Genomic DNA, 18,734 nt, shown 5'->3' on the forward strand with positions numbered 1-18,734 from the left:
ATAGCTGGGATAAGTGTATTGCTGATGTCTACTGGTTTATTGAAAGCAACACTTCATGCTTACATTTTTTTTCCTTGACCAATTTTGCAAGCTTATACCTGGTAAGGGGAACAACTAACTTGAAGACAACAATATGGAATATAACAACCATTGCTGAATTCCTACCATCTCATTTAATGAAGTTTTGCTTCATTTCTAATGTTTTTTATTACTTGTTACTGTCTGATCGATCTCCCATTCTTACAACTGGTAATCTGAGCAACTTCATTGAACATGACACTATGTAATATAACAACCAAGGTTAATTCCTATCATCTTGTTTTGAAATCCTGTATCACTCTTATTGTTTCTGTATTGTTTTGTTTTCGTCTTTATTGTTGTTATATTTTCTCTTTAAAATAAAAAAACTAAAGTGTGCAACAGATCAGAATATGCACATGATAAAAATAATGTAAGATTTTTGTAATTAAACAACTGCCAATTGCTTACAATTTGATTGGCATAGATGATCAACAATTATTCCTCCCAACTATAAAAATCTCTAAAAAAAAAATCCTACTGTATCATACAGTTATTTATTGGAAATAACACTCATTCCACAGCATTGACATTTTGGCAGGCACACATTTATGATAACAAAGCCCCCTAATGGTCTAGGTTCAGGGTAGCTTATAAGGCTGGTGAGAGGGACTAATCTAAGCACACAAGAAGCAGGATTCAGAAAAAGTTTAATCAGTCCGTTTTACTATACTACAAAACACTCTGCCTTTTGACATGAAATGACTCCCTAGATATTAAGCAAATTCACAGAATTGGGGGAAAATATCTACTTGAAACCCCCAGTTTACTTTTCATTATTTTGAATCTAAATTCATGAAAATGTGGGAATAAAGCATAAAACTTATGTGATCCAGGAGTAAACTTAAAAGTTTATGAAGAATTATATTTTAATATTAGATACCTTAGCTCAACAACCGCACGAAAAGCTAGGCTTCCTACGTGAACTGCTTAAGCGGCGTAAGATTTTTTCAGAATTGTTTCATTTTATTCCAACCTCTTTGGAAAAAAATTTGAAATTAATAAAATGTGTAACAGTCCACACTGACAACTTCCTTTACCTAGGAATCACACAGCCAGAAAATGAAGCGTGAAGAAGGAAAATCTGGCATGGGATTTCTGGGCTCCTGTCTTTTTCTGAGACATCAACCACTTCTCTCCCTGATAGTATTTTGTTTTCTCTTTGTAAATATATGAGAACCTTATCGGTCCTTCTTACATTACAGATACTTAAACATAAAATAATTTTAAATAATTTTACTATTCATATATTATATATGAATTAATATTATCACACATAACATTCTACAGCACACCTACGCTGTTTAAAAAAGTTCATTAGACCAATATCTGTAATGACCAAAGTTGGAAAGTAAGAAAACACTGAGATAGCGTATATCTAAAATCCAGTGCCCGTTTGAGAATGCTCTCTAAGAGCTGTAATTTACTACCTTTAGTTCTTTTTCTGGAGTCCTTACTGCCACCAACATCTAACACTTGATTTTGTTATTAGACTTCCCTAAATCATACGCTAAAATAACTTTCTCAGTTGAATTCCCTGGTAACAAAACATTAATGAGAATATTTAATTGGTCTTAGAGTATAGGGAACCTACAAAGGTATAAAAACCAAGACGAAATCCTGAAGAAAAATAGCACAGAATTGACCGCTCAATAATTGCAAAGCACTAAAAAGTAATGAACCAATTAAATGATATAGTCAGGGAAAAATTTTGCAACATATAGGGAAAAGCTTGAATTTTACCCCATATGAAGACTACTTAGAAATCAATAGGATACATCAATAGAAAAATGGTCAAAAAATGTAAACTGAAAACTCACAAAAAATATGCAAGATAAGTGAATGTAGAAACAAAGTTCAAATTCACTGGTAGTCACAAAATCTAAAAATATATTTTGGTTAAGTTATTACAGGCAAAGCTTTTAATATGGTTCTCAGTGCTTGGAATGGCAGAGTTGTTCAAGAAAGCACTGGCAGGAATTAATATTCACACAGTCTTTCTCAAGAGAAGGTAAGCAGTATGTATCAAACGCCCTCACAAGGCTTCTTACACGGCACAAAATGACTCTTCTAAAAAGCTATTCTCAGGAAATAATCAGAACTGCACAAAATGAATGTGACAAAGAAAGCTTATTAGAATGTCACAGCAGTGAAAAATTGAAGGTACATATGCAATACCAGAAAATTCCTAAATACAACCATGTATATTAAGATTATGTTTCCATTAAGTATACCATCAGATTGTGACCACTCTTACAAATGAAAAATAAAATATCTGAGACCAGTAAGAGCGAGCTGAGAATGAGGGGAAAGGATACACATTAAAAAATACATAAATTGGGGCTGGGGATTTAGCTCAGCAGCAAAAGCGCCTGGCTGGCAAGCGCAAGGTCGTGAGTTCGGTTCCCGGTACCGGAGAAAAACAAAAACAAAACAAAAAAAAACAAACCAAAAAATACATAAATAATACATCAAAATGTTGGAAGTGACTCTAAGGGTTGTGGTATATTTTACTGTCTTCTCTGTAGATTTCTACGTTTTTTAAAAGTTGCAGAGTATATATACACTATGTTTAGAGCCCAGGTTGGAAAAAAATGGTTTTACTAAAGTGTTACATAGAAAATGGCCTGCCCAGTTAACAGTTAATTTTTTCCTGGAGGGCTATTTAGCATGTGTACCTATGCTGTGTTGTATACATGTAAAACACCACAACAGTTCTCTACCCTAAGTCAAACCTAGCTTTTTTCCATGCACATACCCATTCACTGTAGCAACATACATGAACTCCAACTCTGACACATTGTTTTTCTAACAAATTTGCTATGCACCAATAAGGGTAAATATAATACAGCAGTCAAAAGTTTATCCCTAACAGATGAACAAGTGATAAACCAATGAGACATACTTGTTATTTTGTTGCCTTCTTACTCTTTCAGTATTTATCACACGTATCATCTCATTAGCACCACTTACCTGGGCATTACCATCAGGTAGAAAGAGGTAGGCACCGCTTTTATCTCTTCTACTCGTGGTTCCATACCAGGAAAATTGCACTTTTACTTCATGGTGTTTTCCATCTTCTTTAGTTATTATTTTCTAAAGATAAAAAAATTAAAGCAACTCACTACTGAAATGTAACAGTGTTGCATTTGATCCCATGCACATGTCAATTAAAAAAAGCCCCCTTGAACAGATTGAAAAATGCTAATTTAAGACCTTAATTGAACATTTAGCCTCAGAATTTAAAACCTTCACAACAGCATCAAAAAGTCAGAACGTACTTTATCAAGGAACAAAGAACACCACAAATCAGGAGTTCCAAACATACTGGTCAAACTTTCTCTAGAAAGAGCAAATTTAATTTTTATTTCTAATGTGCATGGGCTAATATTTTGAAAAGTACAATGAAAATAGAATACAAATTAGAATAAATTATAAAAATTAAAGTGCTATACCAAATATACATTCAATTCTTTATTAGATTAAGCGAGCATTTTTTTCTATCACATTGCTTTAAAAATTTCCACAAACATGCTTAAACATTTACCATTTCCTTACTTGTTATTGGACTAGTAACAGTCCACCCATCTGAACACCAAGTGGCCCTGGAAAAGGTGCACATAGCTACTTATGCATTCCTTCTCCCAAGGCATCTGAAGCAGCCCCAGGTGAAAAGACTTTTTCTCCCTTTATATAGTTACTGCACATGTAGTAAAAGTGACAAGCCGTCTATGAACTTAAGAATTATTCAGAACATACCTCCATAAGCCCAGACTTATCAAACTGAACCATCACAAAGGAGTTCTCCAGAGTTATTCTTTCCTGGGCATTTATCACGTTTTTTATCTTGAAAACTTTACTTTCTTCTGTTCTATCATTATATACAGCATAATCAGCCAAATGTGAATTGGAACTGTCTGATTCTAAAATCTTATACACTTTCAGTCCCAACGGTGGTGTATGTGCCAGAAAAGAAACCTTCAATAAAAGATAAGGAAGATAATTTATTAAAGAAAAGTATTATCTCCTGAAAAACAAGTAATTTATGCTCTTGGTAAAAACAATGAACTACTGTATTTTTTAAAAAGTATTATTATATAAACATTTTGATACCTTATGAGAAAGGTACCCACACCTCCCAGGGAGTATAATCACCTTTGAGAAAGAGCTGAGACTGTGTCAAAGGGTACAGACTCTCTGTGTCTTTAGAAGTATAGTTTAAATTGCACTTCAGACTAAATGTTTAACCGTTCTGGTGACATAGGTTGTTTAATATTGCTTACTTTAAAAAATTTACACACATAAAAATCTATTACTTGCACCTAGATTTTTTATAATTACATCTCAAAAGAAAGCACCATAATTATCTGAGGAAGTCATTTTCCATGATGTGTTATGTCACTCTTGCAATGCAAAGTTGAAACTACTGAAAATTAAAATGGATATTTATCTCTACTTTAGTATGTATAATTGTCATTAAATGAACCAGAAAGTCCAAAATTTCATGAGTAATAATTATTTCATTACTTCAGGATCTAGATAACAATGTACATACTTAAAAGATAAATTCAAGTGTGCAAAATTGGTCAAGAAAAGAAGAAAATTTTAAGCACTGACTGTTCCTTTCAATAAATCACAGACATCAGCAATATACCTATTCCAGCAGTCCTTATATATATATATAAATATATAAACTTTGTCTTTTCATTTGAAACCCAAAATAACAAAAACAAATATAATAAACTAAAGAGCATAGGGAACAATACTACAGAATTTCAAAACACGGTGACAGGATATTAACAATGGTTGTTATATTACTTAATGCCATCTTCAAAATGGTTGCACATATAACCAGATATAGGCATGCAAGATTGGTCAAACAATTACACATTTACAGTGACTGATCTGAAAACAACAATATGCAGTATAAGAACCATTGTTGAACTCCTACCATCTTGTACAGTGAACCTCTGCATCATTTCCAGTGTTGTATTTTTTTATTACTTGTTACTGTCTTTGATTGTTTGATCAATCTTACATTCTTATCTCTGGTGGACTGAGCAACTTCACTGAAGATAACAGTATGCAGTGTAGCAACCATTGTTAATTCCTATCATTTTGTTTCAAGGTCATGTATCATTTTTCTTGTTTTTGTGTTGTTTTGATTTTGTCTTCATGGTTGTTTTGTTAGTTTTTTTTAATTTTTAAAATAAAAAGATATACAACACAGACTATGCAAATACCATATTACCTACTAATAATATGCAACAGACCTACTAACAATGATGTTAACATTTTGCAAAACAGCAGCTCTAGTGTCACTTAACTGGCTAATTAAACTGTCTCGTATTTACAGTTTTAAACACTTCACATATACCAGTGGTGGTGAACCCATGGCACGCGCGTCACACCAGGCTGTTTGTGTATCACTGAAAGCTCTAAAAGGTTCGCCATCACTGACATATACTGACATGATAGTTCAGTGGACCTACTGTGGGGCTATCATACAAATATAAGCTATACACTAGCTTTACCATGTCTCCTTACATTCTAATCCACAACATACCTCATAGGCTTGTCCCGAAACAGTGACTGCATTATTCCAAACTGCACTGACTTGAACCTCCACAGGTTTTCCAGAATCAGAAAACACTTGCACCTTGGGGGAACTCACACAGATTGAAACCACCGAGTTTCGGTCTTGCTCTAAAGGATTATAGACCACAAGATACCTGCAAAAACAGCTGTGTCACTACTGGAATCTAAAAACATTCATTTTTTTTCCCACTCTAAGACCTCAGTTTACAGATAGTCATTCAGGTAACACATGGAGAAGAATTCAAAGGAATATTCTGGTAGAACATTCAGGAAACAAGCAATTTCATAGAAACAAATAGCACACAATACAAAGAGGATAATGATGATTCAAAAGCACTTGCTGAAGAATAAAATGAGCCAGGTGTGGTGGCACACACCTACAATCCAGCACTGTGGGAAGCTGAGGCAGGAGGATCACAAGTTTCACTGTTGGCGAGAACTGTGAGAACTGTCTCACAACTCAATAAAAAATAAAAAATAAAAGGCATGTTGTACAGTGCAAAGGCACTGGGTTCAAGCCAGTACTTGAAAAAAAAGTTTACAAATGGAGGATGTTAGGAGCCTTATAATAAAGCTTTTCCATATACCAGAAAATGATTTATTCAGATATGATTTTAGCCATTTGTCTAAAGAAATCAAAAATACAGTGAATTCCATGATCCCTGCTTAATTTTGCTGAATAAAAAATTTAGTTTGCTTGCAATTTACCCTTCTAGAATGCAGATTAAAAAGATGACGTTAGTTTTAGACCCCTAAAATACAGCAAACTACCACTACATTGGCAGGATCTCATAATTCATATGCTCCTTTTATATATAGAAGGTCTTTATCGCTTAAGAAAGCTGTTTCTCAAAAAAAATTACTTGAAATAAACTGAGAATGAGGGCCTAATTATACAATGTATAGGTGAAAAACAATCTGATGGGGACTTAGGTAGAAAAAGGAAATTAACAGCATTAAAATAAATTCAAATTATAGTTATAACTACATATAATTTTTAGTTTAAAAAATGAACAAAGATTTTTGGCAGAATTTTTTCCAATATTTTATACTAACACATTACGACGCCCTTCATGTAACATTTAATTTTTACAGAACGGTCTTAAACGGAACTGTATTTGTAAGAAACATTTGAAGACTTCATAACTTTTTCTACACTTGTCTCTTAAGTCTGACGTTCAAATAACTCTGTTGAAGCAACCAACACCCTTGATTTTCTCACTAGCATAACTCTGGCATATACACACTGTTTCAGGGCTTTGCCTGAGAAAAAATGTTCTACACAATTATATGACAGATCACATGGAATGTGTATCCTTTGCATGATTTATGATTTTACTTTATAATCAATTTGCATCATATAATCTCCAAATAAATCACAGTGTTTCAAAGAGGATGTTTGACTAATAGCATTATTCATTGATTCACTAGGACATACTTTCATAATCTGAAATATTTTGTTTTCCTAGACAAATTTGTAACCTCAGAAGCAGACTGACTAGTAACAATAACCATTTCTCCCTCTAATATACACTAGCTACAGACAGCAGAAGCAAGCTTACACCTGTTGAATACATCGGAAAGCTTACTACATATTTCCTATAATGTGTTGCTTTCAATTGCATTACAAACCATTCTGAAATACAATGAATACCTACAGTGACCAAAATAAAGCAATGAATAACAAAGTTAAAGAAAAGATAGAACAAAACCGATAAGACATATTATCTATAAAGTGCTCATCAGGAGAAACATTTTGGTTTCAACAAATTCTGAGGTATCAAAAGTGACAATACAATCATAAGAATGTCCTAATGGCGTCTGCTGGAGAGCTGTGCTGATGTAATAGGTTTGTCAACCTATCTGCACCTCCCCCTGACCCCTGATGAGTTCACATTTCACCTGGCTGATCTCCCACACAAAACGGGAGCATCACAACTGTTGGGGGAATTGTGACATCAATGTTACCAATGGGAGAATGCTATATCTACCGAGCACCGCAGAAGAGAAACGGGCAAGAGCCATTCATTCTCAGCACCAAACATGCAGATCGCTCACCAAAGATGAGTGATTTACAAACCTAGTATGTGAAGAATTCTGGGCAACGGTGGCCTGAAGTCAGGCCAATTTCCTAATTCTGTGTACACAGGCAACTGCACCAAGTGGAACCTAGAACTCCTGCTAGAACATTCTTTGAATGCGCCACTGTACAGCCCAGGCATGAGGCTGTGATAAAATGTAAAACCTACCCTAGCGATAAATTAGGTAAGAAGTATCTAGAATACTAATTCTTTCCAAAGAAAATTTAAAAAATGATTCACTTAAAACAAATAATAGTTTTAAGCATCTATTTGCTTTTGTACCATATTAGATCATTTTATAGTAAGCTGTCAGCTAGGTTCTATTTTGTTTCATTTTAGTATAGCTACTTAGTATTTGACCATAATGTTTCTCCTGTACTAAATGATTATGTAATTATCATGCCAACAATCTATTCAAAAACTAATTGTGTAGAGTATATAATGAATTTCATTCTGCACTAAGAAAATAATTTTTTAAAGGATTAGAGATTCACACCATGTTCTTCAAGAATATAACAGTGTAGTTGTTCTTTCCTTCTGCGCAGTTTCTTTCCCTTTCACAGTATCTATTGTACCTTTCAGATTTTATTTTACTCTTTCGAGTTCTTACATAAGGAGACAATATGATGTTTATACATGTAGGTCTGATTTATTTCACTTATAAGTATGCCCTCTAATTGCACCCATTTACCGATAAAAGCCTCGAGTTCATCTTTCTTTATAGCTGAGTAATACTCCATTGTAAAAAAATACTAGTTTTTTTATCCATTCCTTGGTTGATAGGCATTTGGGTTGTTTCCAAGATTTAGCTATTACAAATTACACTGCTATAAACATAGCTACACATATATCACTATCAGATGATGTTTTCAGGTCCTCTGGAAAAACACCCAGGAGGGGAATAGCTGGGTTGAATGGGACCTCTAACCCTAGTTTTGAGGAATCTCCACACTGATTTCCACAGTGGTTGTACCAGTCTACATTCCCACCAATAGTGGAGAAGTGTTCCTTTTTTCCCACAGCCCTGCCAGCATTTGTTACTGGTTGATTTCTTGATTATAGCCATTCTTTCTGGGGTGAGATGGAATCTCAGTGTTGTTTTAATTTGCATTTCTCAAATGACTAATGAGGGAAGGGAAGGGAAGGGAAGGGAAGGGAAGGGAAGGGAAGGAAAGGGAGGGAAAGGAGGGAAGGGAGGGAAGAAAGGAAGAAAGAAAAGAGAAAGAAAGGAAGAAAGAAAAAAGAAAAAAAGAAGAAAGAAAGAAAGAAAGAAAGAAAAAGAAAGAAAGAAAAAGACTACTAATTTCTATTGGTTTATTGAAAAGAATAGTCAATGTTTAATTTTTTGACCAATTTTGAACGCTTATATCTGGTAATCTCAACAACTACCTTGAAGACAACAATATGCAATATAACAACCATTGTTGAATCCGTATCATCTTTTTTTTTGAAATTCTGTATCACTTCTAATGTTTTACTATTTGTATTCTCTTTAAAATAAAACAGAATGTAGCAGTACAAAGTTATCTGACATAGAAACTCCTATCTGTGTACATTTTAAGTAGAATACAGACAAACACAATCATAAATTATATTTCCCTTAAAGGTGTACTATCACAAATTAACTGAAATTCACTGTCATTCATATGTCTAGCAGTCAAACATCTGCTACACTATCAATATTCCCAAACATGAGTTTTTTCAAAACTTTCAGTTGTGAATGAAACCAACAGGTATGAGTATGATGTCATGATATCACCTACCTACTGAAAATTAGCAATACTTGATCCACGCTAACAGAAGAGTACCACTGATATCCTGAACGTATGGAAGGCTCATTTTTATATTACCTAGGGAACAACTGCTTAGGAAGCTCAGAGGTTTGTTGTTGTTTTCCTTCATTTTCCTCTACACTAGCATTAGCTTCTTGGCTATTCTCAGTCACTAAGTCACGCCTAGGCTCCTAGTTTTCACCATTGACGCTGGACCCTGACAGCTTGTGGTTACAGGAAACTGTTTCAATTTTATTTGTACAAAGAACTCTGATCTCATGAAAAACATACCCATAAAGTTATCTGCCAGCTGAATTAAAAGTCAGAAGATGATATACTGTATTTTAGTTAAAAAAAAAAAAAAGAATAGGGAGAAATTAAAAGACATCTATATGTTCCTCTCAAACTAGGAATATATTTACTGAACAACTAGAATTCCACTGCAAATGTGGGTCTTTCCTTAAAGATTCTACAGTGGATATTTAGAATTTCTTCATGCCTTTAGCAGAAGTAACCCTGAACTCTCTTTAAGTTAAATCCAATCAGTGCCCACTAGGATGTGAACAATACACTTATGCTCATTTGCTTCCTTTCTAAAGGCCTGGATGTAGAATGGAGTAGAAGGAATATGCCCCTTGATCAGTGGGACCTTGAGGTTATCATTCGGAGTCTTCCTGTATGTCTGACCAGTCCTCAGGAATGTATCAGCAACCTATGAGGATCATCTCTTCACCCTTCCACAGGTAAATGAGGGTCAGCACGGTTAGGTGCTACAACAGGCTCAGAACTCAGTCATAACTCCGGAGCCATCTTCTTACCCACAACATACAACCAAGTATATGAATCTTTTTGGCAGCCAGAGTTTCTTGTGGAAATTCCCTTGGTTCCAAATTCACATGTGAAGAACTTGCTTCTCAGCTCCACCAAAGATTCCCACAGAGCCTCTCTCTTCAGGAAGCTTGGGATGAACAAAACCTGTTTACATTGCAAGTACATTACATTTGTGAAAGAGATTTATAAATGGGAATAATGGGATAGAAAAATCTTGCTATATATTCAGAGGAGTCTGTCTAATGATCTCAGTATGAAGTAAGAAGAACAATAACTGAGAAAGATAAAAGTGAAAAATGTTTTCACATCATCCATAAGTACATTTTAAAACCAGTTAAGCATGTAGCTGAAAGTTATATGAAACATAATCCTAACTTCACAGTACTTGGTGCAGAATAAAGTTGAATAAATGAATGATGAATAAATAATGCAGAAAAATCCCACTCAGAGTATTTACCATTTATAAATCATACCTGCTAGTATCAGGTTGTAGAGTTCTATCGAACATTTTCATTTCTATTATTTTGATTCCTCAAAGATGCAAAATAGCTAATTAATTCCTTTGTAAAGACAGAGAAAATGACAGATCCAAGGTCATAGAGAAAGTTAAGAACAAAGCAAAGATCAGAGCTTTGATGCTTAATCAGTGACAACACATTAAAAATTCGTTTCAATCAGGAAATATATGCATCTTCTTTAAACTTATTAGTGAGACAATCTAAGGAAGAGCTCAGTATTCTGAATACAGAAATATATGAATTTATGTTAAAAGACATGGGATTTCTAGATTTGAAGACAGTTTTCTATTTTTCACCTTATTTTCTAGATTTAGAACATAATGCTTACCATATTATTAAATCAGGAAAAACTCCAAGGTGTTAAAAACAAAGTCTTTGAGAACTATTAGATCTTCAAAACTGTGTGACCCCCAACTGTGTGGTCGGACACACTGGAGGTTAAACCCCCACTGTGCCACTTAGAAATCAGAGGCTTTGGATAAGTTATTTCATTTTCTCACATCTATAAAATCAGGAGAGAAATTATTGTTAAGAGTTGAATGAGAATGTGCTTAGAAGACCACCTAGCTTAGATGAGGAACAAAGCAGACGCTCCACGACAATCTATTTCTCTCTTTCCCTTGCAAGATCCTCCTCATGGTATTATGACCAGGGACCCCAGTATATCATCATCACAGCAGCTGGAGGAATGAATAAGTCGACAAATCCAGGCTACTGCCCTGCTATGCATCCTTATTTTGAATAAGACACTTACAAATCTAAATAAAGTAGCAAAGTTATATAGTGATAAACAGATCTCTTGAACTAAGAGTTCTGATGACATGATATTGGTAGGCAAGGTCGGGGGATAAGGACAGATACAGGTGCAGAGAATACACACATATATGCAAAGTAACAACAGAGTCTTGACAAAGAGGAAAGGATGGTAGGAAACCTCCTGGTATGTGCGGCTGTAGACTTATGGATGTGAACATATAATCTTTATGAGGGAAGTATCTTCAGACTAAGAGCGGACAGAAGCAGAAACAAACTGTTGATTATAAATAGGGCAGGCAGTCAGACTAAAGTATGCCACATAGGTATGCCACATAGTGCACACATACAAAAAGGGAGCAGTGAGGATGATTAAGATCAACAGGAAGTTGGGTGTGGTAGTACACACCTATAATCCCAGTACTAGAAGGCTGAGGCAGGAGGATCACAAATTGGAAGCTGAACACCTTAGCAATTTAGCAAGACCCTGTCTCTAAATAAAAAAGAAAAAAGGCTGGAGAAGGCTCTGGATTCAATCCCCAGCAGACCAATCAATTACTTGTAAATTAATTTTATAACAAATGAGCAGAATATACAAACAGAAAATGACACAACTTGACAAAGGAACCTAAAAATAAATAAGTGAATATTTTTCTAGGTGAGAAAACTAAAGTAATGGAAAAAGAACAACTTTTCCCAAATTAATTCATGAATTTTATGAAACACCAATGTTAAATAAATTTTCCACCATTGATTCCAGATGAGTTAAAAAATTTAAAGACTTAAAAATGACACAAAATTAGCAGGAAAAACAAATTTATAATTTGTAATGTGAAAGGTCTTATTAGCCATAATTGAAGAAAAGATAAACAAAGTAAAAGGCAGATATATTTGGGAACACAAGGATAAAACTTTTTCTGTCTAGAAGAATTAGTTTAGGAGACTTCAGGAAGATGGCGGAGTGGTGAGCAGCAAGGAAACAGCCTCTCTGAGACTGACCACCCAGATGCTGGAATATAGCAACAGCAGGAAGACAAGAAGGAGCAAGTGGGTCCCCTGGACCCAGGAAGGATCTGAAGCAAGAACTGAAGCCCATGGAGAGAGTGAAGAGAAACCTCAATGAAGCAGAAGGAGAAGCTGGCAGAGCCTTCTCCTTGAGTTAGGACTCACTGTGTGGGAGGAGTGATTCAAATCCTCAGACACATGGTGGCTGCTGGCAACCCCGGAGGCCTCCACGGAGAGACTCAGCAGTGAAGGCGAGCCATCTTGGAGAGAGGCCAGTCGAGCTCAGAACTCAGAGCAGCTGCTGGCTTCAGCTAGTGGCTCCCAGCTGGGCTCAGGCCCACGGAAGGCGTGCTGACAGCTGCAGGCTGAATGAGTCTGGTCTCAGCCAGGAGGTGTAGGCTCACTGAGATTACCCACTAACCTGCTGAAAGCTACTGCTGGCTTGCTGGAATAAACCAACACAGATCTGGACTCTGTCTCCACACGTTGTCTACCAGTGACAGCAGAGTCAAACCTGGAAGCATACTTTCTTTCTCTCTCTCTTTTCTTGTTTTTTGTTTTTGTTTTTTCTCCTTCATTGTTTGATCTTGTTTTTACATGAGTGTGAACGTGGTTTCTAACCTTTTGGTGGTTGTGGTTCTGTTCTGTTCTTCCTTTTACTTCTTCCTTCTTTCTTTCCCTCCTATCTTCTGCACTAGTTTCCCAAAACTGGTGTGATTCCCCCTTTGTCCTCCAGCCTTGCCTCTAATCTCTTCCTCTTTTTCTACTTGTCTATTTTTTCCCTAACCCCTTTTAAATTTTAACCCAAGGATAAAACTGACATATTAAGGACTTACATACTACATAAAATTTTCTGGTCTGTTTTAGATCTTGTTATATAACCACAAATCTAACTCACACAGTTAAAGGTGGCAAATTAATGGTTGCCTCAGTTTGTCATTTTCTAGGCTGTGTTTGATGCTACTGTTGTTGCTGGTGGTACCACTTTGGCCAAAGTGCCATAACTGTTCTAACCAGCTGTTCCTCCTGGTACACCAAGACTGAGATTGCCCAAGGATCATAGAAAATATATGGGCCAGTGCCAAAGAACCAGAGGTTGGGTCAAGCAGGAAGCAACTTCTCATCCCCAACAAATTGAAGTGGTAGGATCTTGCAACAGACTCAAAACCCAAAAACCAGCTACACCTGGAAGGCACTTCTGAGAAGCAGTCACTTCCTAGGGGTTCTAAATACTAACAATAAAGCTACTCACCATAGGCAATTTATAAGCATCAACCCCGAAATTAAATTTAAAAATTAGATTAAAGGGTAAAAATTTAAAACATGAAAGAAGGGATACTGGTTTAAAAACAAAAAACAAAACAAAACAAAAAAAAAACTACAAATCAGTGGATATATCAACACTCAAAGCAAAATAAGCATTTTTTTTACACTCAAATTGAAGTTGAAAAATACACGATGCTTACACTTTCAGAAGCAATGGAGTAGTTGCTGACAGATAAGAGCTCTGTTACCAAGCAACTAGAAAAGTCAGAGAGCAAACAGTATTTATTTGCTTTAGGGTAACAGAGAAGCGCTTAGTAAAGACCTTCAAGGAAGGGAGCAGCCTTCTGTAGTCATTTGAGAGCTCCATGCAAAGCCCAGTACAAAGCCTGAAGGAAATGACTGGTGTGCCCAGAGGGCACCAGACTATCTGGGGGGACTGGGGAGGTTTCAGTTACACAGTTGGTTTTCACACTGGACATCTAGGAACACTGGGACTACACAGAAAGGGAAGCTTAACATACAAAGACAGCTTCTGAAAGGCAAAGTGGTGCTGTCTCAGCGTTAGAGCTCACTACACAGTAGTGCCTGTAGAGCGCAGGAGGCTCTCAGTTAACTCAGAAATCTAGATGAACAAGAGAGTAACAAAGCACCTCAGTTCAGCACAGCACTTGGTCGAGTGTTATATTCTAGAAGGAAGATATTTTCTGGACCTCTGTAAGTTTTATACACAATATCTAGCATCCAATACGAAATTGTGAGGCATACCAAAAGACAGAACCATAGAGCTGAACACCAAGGGAAAAAAAAAGGACAAAAGAATTAAAATTACACATGCCTCAGATACTGGAGTTAACTGATCCGACTTTAACACAGCAATTAATATATCCAAGGGAAGAGGAAAACATGAATAATACAGATGAAATGATAAACAAGCTACAGCACATAAATTAACATATTTCATAATAATCAAATAAAATTTTAAGAGGATAAATATTTGAAATGAACAACTCTGCTGATGTGCTTAACATGAGTACACTTGGCAGAGGATATCAGTACAAAATATGCAAACTGAAAGAGACAAAAAGAATGGCAATGGAAAGGAACCTTTACGGATTACATACACAACCTTTATGGATTACATACACAAAAAGAAAAGGCTAAAAGAAAACACATGAAGCTGTCAATACTACTAGATTATGGGATTACTAGTAAATATTCTGCATTACCTTTTTATGCTTCTTGATGTAAAACAATCCACAAAAAGTATGTATTTTAAAAATAACCAGAATAAGCAGATTTTTAAAAGGAAGGAGGAATGGACAGAGGCAGTCAGAGAAAGGAAAATCCACTCCAGGTAGGGTGACTACAAGAATAAGACACAATATGTTTAAGGACAGGGAGACCATCCAATAACACTATGATCTATCCATTAAAGCAGAGCTCTGAAGTACCAATAGTTGATGCTAAAAAGAAAGATAAATCCCCATCCTGGTCAAGGATGAGTTGTCTTTATGTTCCTGCAGAGCGCTTCAGACTTGTATATCTGTGATGAGGAGTACCTAGAAATTTTTAAAATGGTCACATTTTCATTTTTAACACCTACTTCTAGTTACCAGGTGGAAGATTAAGGGGTGAAGACCTGAGGCAGCAAGATCAAATGAACAGCTTCAGTAGGATCCCAGGTAGGAAAGATAAAGTCCTTAGTTAGAAGAATGATAAAAATAAAAGAGGCACAAACTCCTTGCTTGCAGTTAGGATAGGGAAGATGTGGTGGAGCCACTAACCAAGACTGAACACCTGACGGGTGGATGATGGGGAAAGCGTCCAGGATGAAAGTGACACATCCAGGTTTAGACTTCTTGAAGTCTAATATCAGTCTGGATATGCCTTGGAAGCATCCACACAGATGGACCCTAACGCTACTAAATTAACCTGCAACTCAGAATCCACTTTTCCATTGGAAATATAAAATTTAGGTTTCCAGATAAGGTAGCAGCAGAACAGACCCCAAGTTTTCCACATCTTCATCTCCAGAACCTACAAATGTTAGCTAATCTGGCAGAAATGACTGACGGAACGCTATTAAATTAAAGACCATGGAGAGGACATTATCCTGGGTTATCTAGATGGGGCCAGCAAGCACAATAAAGGCTTGTATATAAGAGATATAGAAAGATTCAACAGCAGAAGGCCACACGACAAAAGAAACAAAAGGCTGACATATTTGAGGAAGGAGCCACAGCCCAAGGAATGTAGGTGGCCCCTAGAAAATGAAAAAGGCAACAGGATAGATTCTTTCCCCTGGGCCTGTCAGAAAGAATCAGCTCTGTAACCATATTGTTAATCCACTAAAAATGACTTTGGACTCCTAACCTCTGGAAGTTTAAAGTAATACAGTTGTGGTGTTTTGGTCTATTTTTGAAACAGGGTCTTGATATATACATATATCTATATAGTTCAGTTTGGCCTTGAACTCACTGTGTAGGCCAGGCTGACCCTGAACTCATGGCAATCCTCCTTCCTCAGCCTCCTGAGGGCTGGGATTATAGACATGTGCCACCAAGCCCAGCCAATATATTCATATTTTCTTGAGAGTTAGTGTGTGTCGGTGATTTCTTGTGGCAGCAAACTAACACCAGATTATACTAATCCTATTGAAAATAGAGGCTAAACTCCAATTTCACACAACAAAAACTAAAGACTTTTACCACTAAACATATATAAAAGAAAGTTCAAAGTCCTGGAAAAGGGAACCAGTATGGGTAAAGAGCAATAGGAAGAGTTTGGAGACCCTAAAAAGCGGGCCCAATCCATGACTGAAAGGAAGTGAGCCCAGCACACTGGTCCTCTGCCCCCCAGAAAGGGGCTCCTTCTCCCCTCTGCATCTGCCCACCAGGTCCCAATAGGAATCCCACAACTAACATCAAGGAGAAACAAACCAAACCTCTACTTTCTCTAAAGGAAATGACTGATGGTCCCTTATACTGGCTAAAATGGGTACTCTTAACCTTTTAAAATTCTATTTAATTTAAATCTTTGAATACCTCACGCTGGACCCTATTCACTGGAAGCACACACATACATATGTACAAGATCTTTCACGATTCTGAAGTCCTTGGGTTTAAAACCCTTCTTTTCCTATAAAAGAGATTGCAAACATTAACTATTTTCCCATAAAAAATGTTCTAGAAACTATATAACAACAGTCACATTTATTGTCAATTGCCAGGTATTGAAATTTGTATTTTGAAGGAGTAAAATTAAAAATGACTTCTGGAAGTATCTAGCTAAGTAACAAATATGTCCTGATATCTGATAAGGGGAAAAAGTCAACCTTCAGACAAAGAGCACATTTTCTGTCAGCAATGACAATTGGAATTTTGCTTGCGTACCTGGAATTTCTAATACATAAAATTTATTTAGTCATTTTTCAAATATTTAGGAGAAATATCTTTTTTTTAAATTTGTGGACAAAAATACTCTGAATTAATCATTTCACAAGAGTCCTATTCCAGGACAAGATTCAAATTTGAAATCAGACACAGGAGGATTGCAAGTTCTAGTCCAGCCTAGGGAACTCAGCAAGACCCTGGCTCAAAATAAAAAGTGAGCTAGGGTATGGCCAGGTGTGCAGGCAGTAGCTTCAGTGCCAGAGTCACCAAAACAAACAAACAAAATAACAAAAACAAAATAAGATAAACAAGTACATTACACGTGTGATCAGATACAAATATAAAGCTGCCTTTCACACAACAGTAATATGACAGTTTCTAAAACTGCTCATCAACTAAGTAATTTCTACAAATACTCTCCACAAATCCAAGAATTCCATAAAACATTACTAACAGAATATATTAATTAGGAGCTAGGGATTTAGCTCAGTGGCACAGTGCCTGCCTGGCAAGCACAAGGTCATGAGTTCGATTCCCGGTACTGGGAAAAAAAAAAAAAAAAAAGAAGAATATATTAATTAAAAATGAATAGTACAACATTATTAAGGACTCCACAAAGTGGTATGTTAAAAATAAGTTGGATAAGGAATTATTTTATTACTATTACTAATAGACAAAGCTATGAATCAAATACACAATTGTATGAAAGTAATGTTGTTTTCAATGCTGAATAACTCTGACTTAGCTGGTAGCAGTTTTTCAGATGTTCTGGTAACAATCTCGATAAAACCAACAGCAGCTAGCAATTTGTGAACATTTAATACAGTGCTGGCCACAAACTATGAGCTTGAATTACTTGAATTAGGTTGTTTCAGCTTAACAACCACCCTATGAAGTCCTAAAATCATGCCCATTTTACAGATGTATACTGGATGGTTCTGTATCCTGCTCAGGGTTGTGTGATCATTCAAGTAGTAGATCTAAGAGTGAAACTCTGCAAGGCTCTGAGGCAACTTGGAGGTCAGGGAGGGGGTCACTGTCCTTCTGCAGTGCGTAAGGCTATCCAGGGGCACAGACACACCCTTGCAGCACTGAGAATCTCATACTCTCCCAACATGGCCACATCAAACCTCTCTCTACACATCCCAGCACAGAGCCTTCACTCACTAAGATGCTCCCCTCCTGCAGAAGCAAAACTGGGATGAAGGGGTTTCTCCGAAGTGGTAACATTAAGATTACTGCTGTGCTCCTACAGCCTGGAACATCTCGACAAGCGCTTCTCTCAGTAAATTCTTACTATTTGTGAAAGTGGTTAAGAGGGAATTTGCCATAGAATAGTTGCTCAATGTTCAATCTTGGTGATATTCTGGAAGACAGGTCCCGTACCCTACGTACTAGGGTATTCTTCAGAGCTGAGTTTTCTATGCAAAACTTCCTTCT

The 18,734-nt window shown here is 36.3% G+C and overlaps 1 protein-coding gene across 1 annotated transcript in view; it reads right to left on the reverse strand.

Moving 5' to 3' along the window:
• Man2a1 (mannosidase, alpha, class 2A, member 1) overlaps nt 1-18,734 on the reverse strand; it is a 163,385-nt gene that overhangs the window by 45,757 nt on the left and 98,894 nt on the right. The window contains exons 13-15 of the mRNA XM_005382174.2: nt 5,645-5,810; nt 3,838-4,056; nt 3,052-3,174 (exon numbers count right to left, since the gene is read on the reverse strand). Coding sequence (XP_005382231.1) covers nt 3,052-3,174; nt 3,838-4,056; nt 5,645-5,810 — 508 coding nt within the window. The remainder of the gene's footprint in view (nt 1-3,051; nt 3,175-3,837; nt 4,057-5,644; nt 5,811-18,734) is intronic.

This window comes from Chinchilla lanigera, unplaced genomic scaffold, assembly GCF_000276665.1.
Source record: "Chinchilla lanigera isolate Chin_1 unplaced genomic scaffold, ChiLan1.0 scaffold00017, whole genome shotgun sequence".
Classification (NCBI taxonomy): domain Eukaryota; kingdom Metazoa; phylum Chordata; class Mammalia; order Rodentia; family Chinchillidae; genus Chinchilla; species Chinchilla lanigera.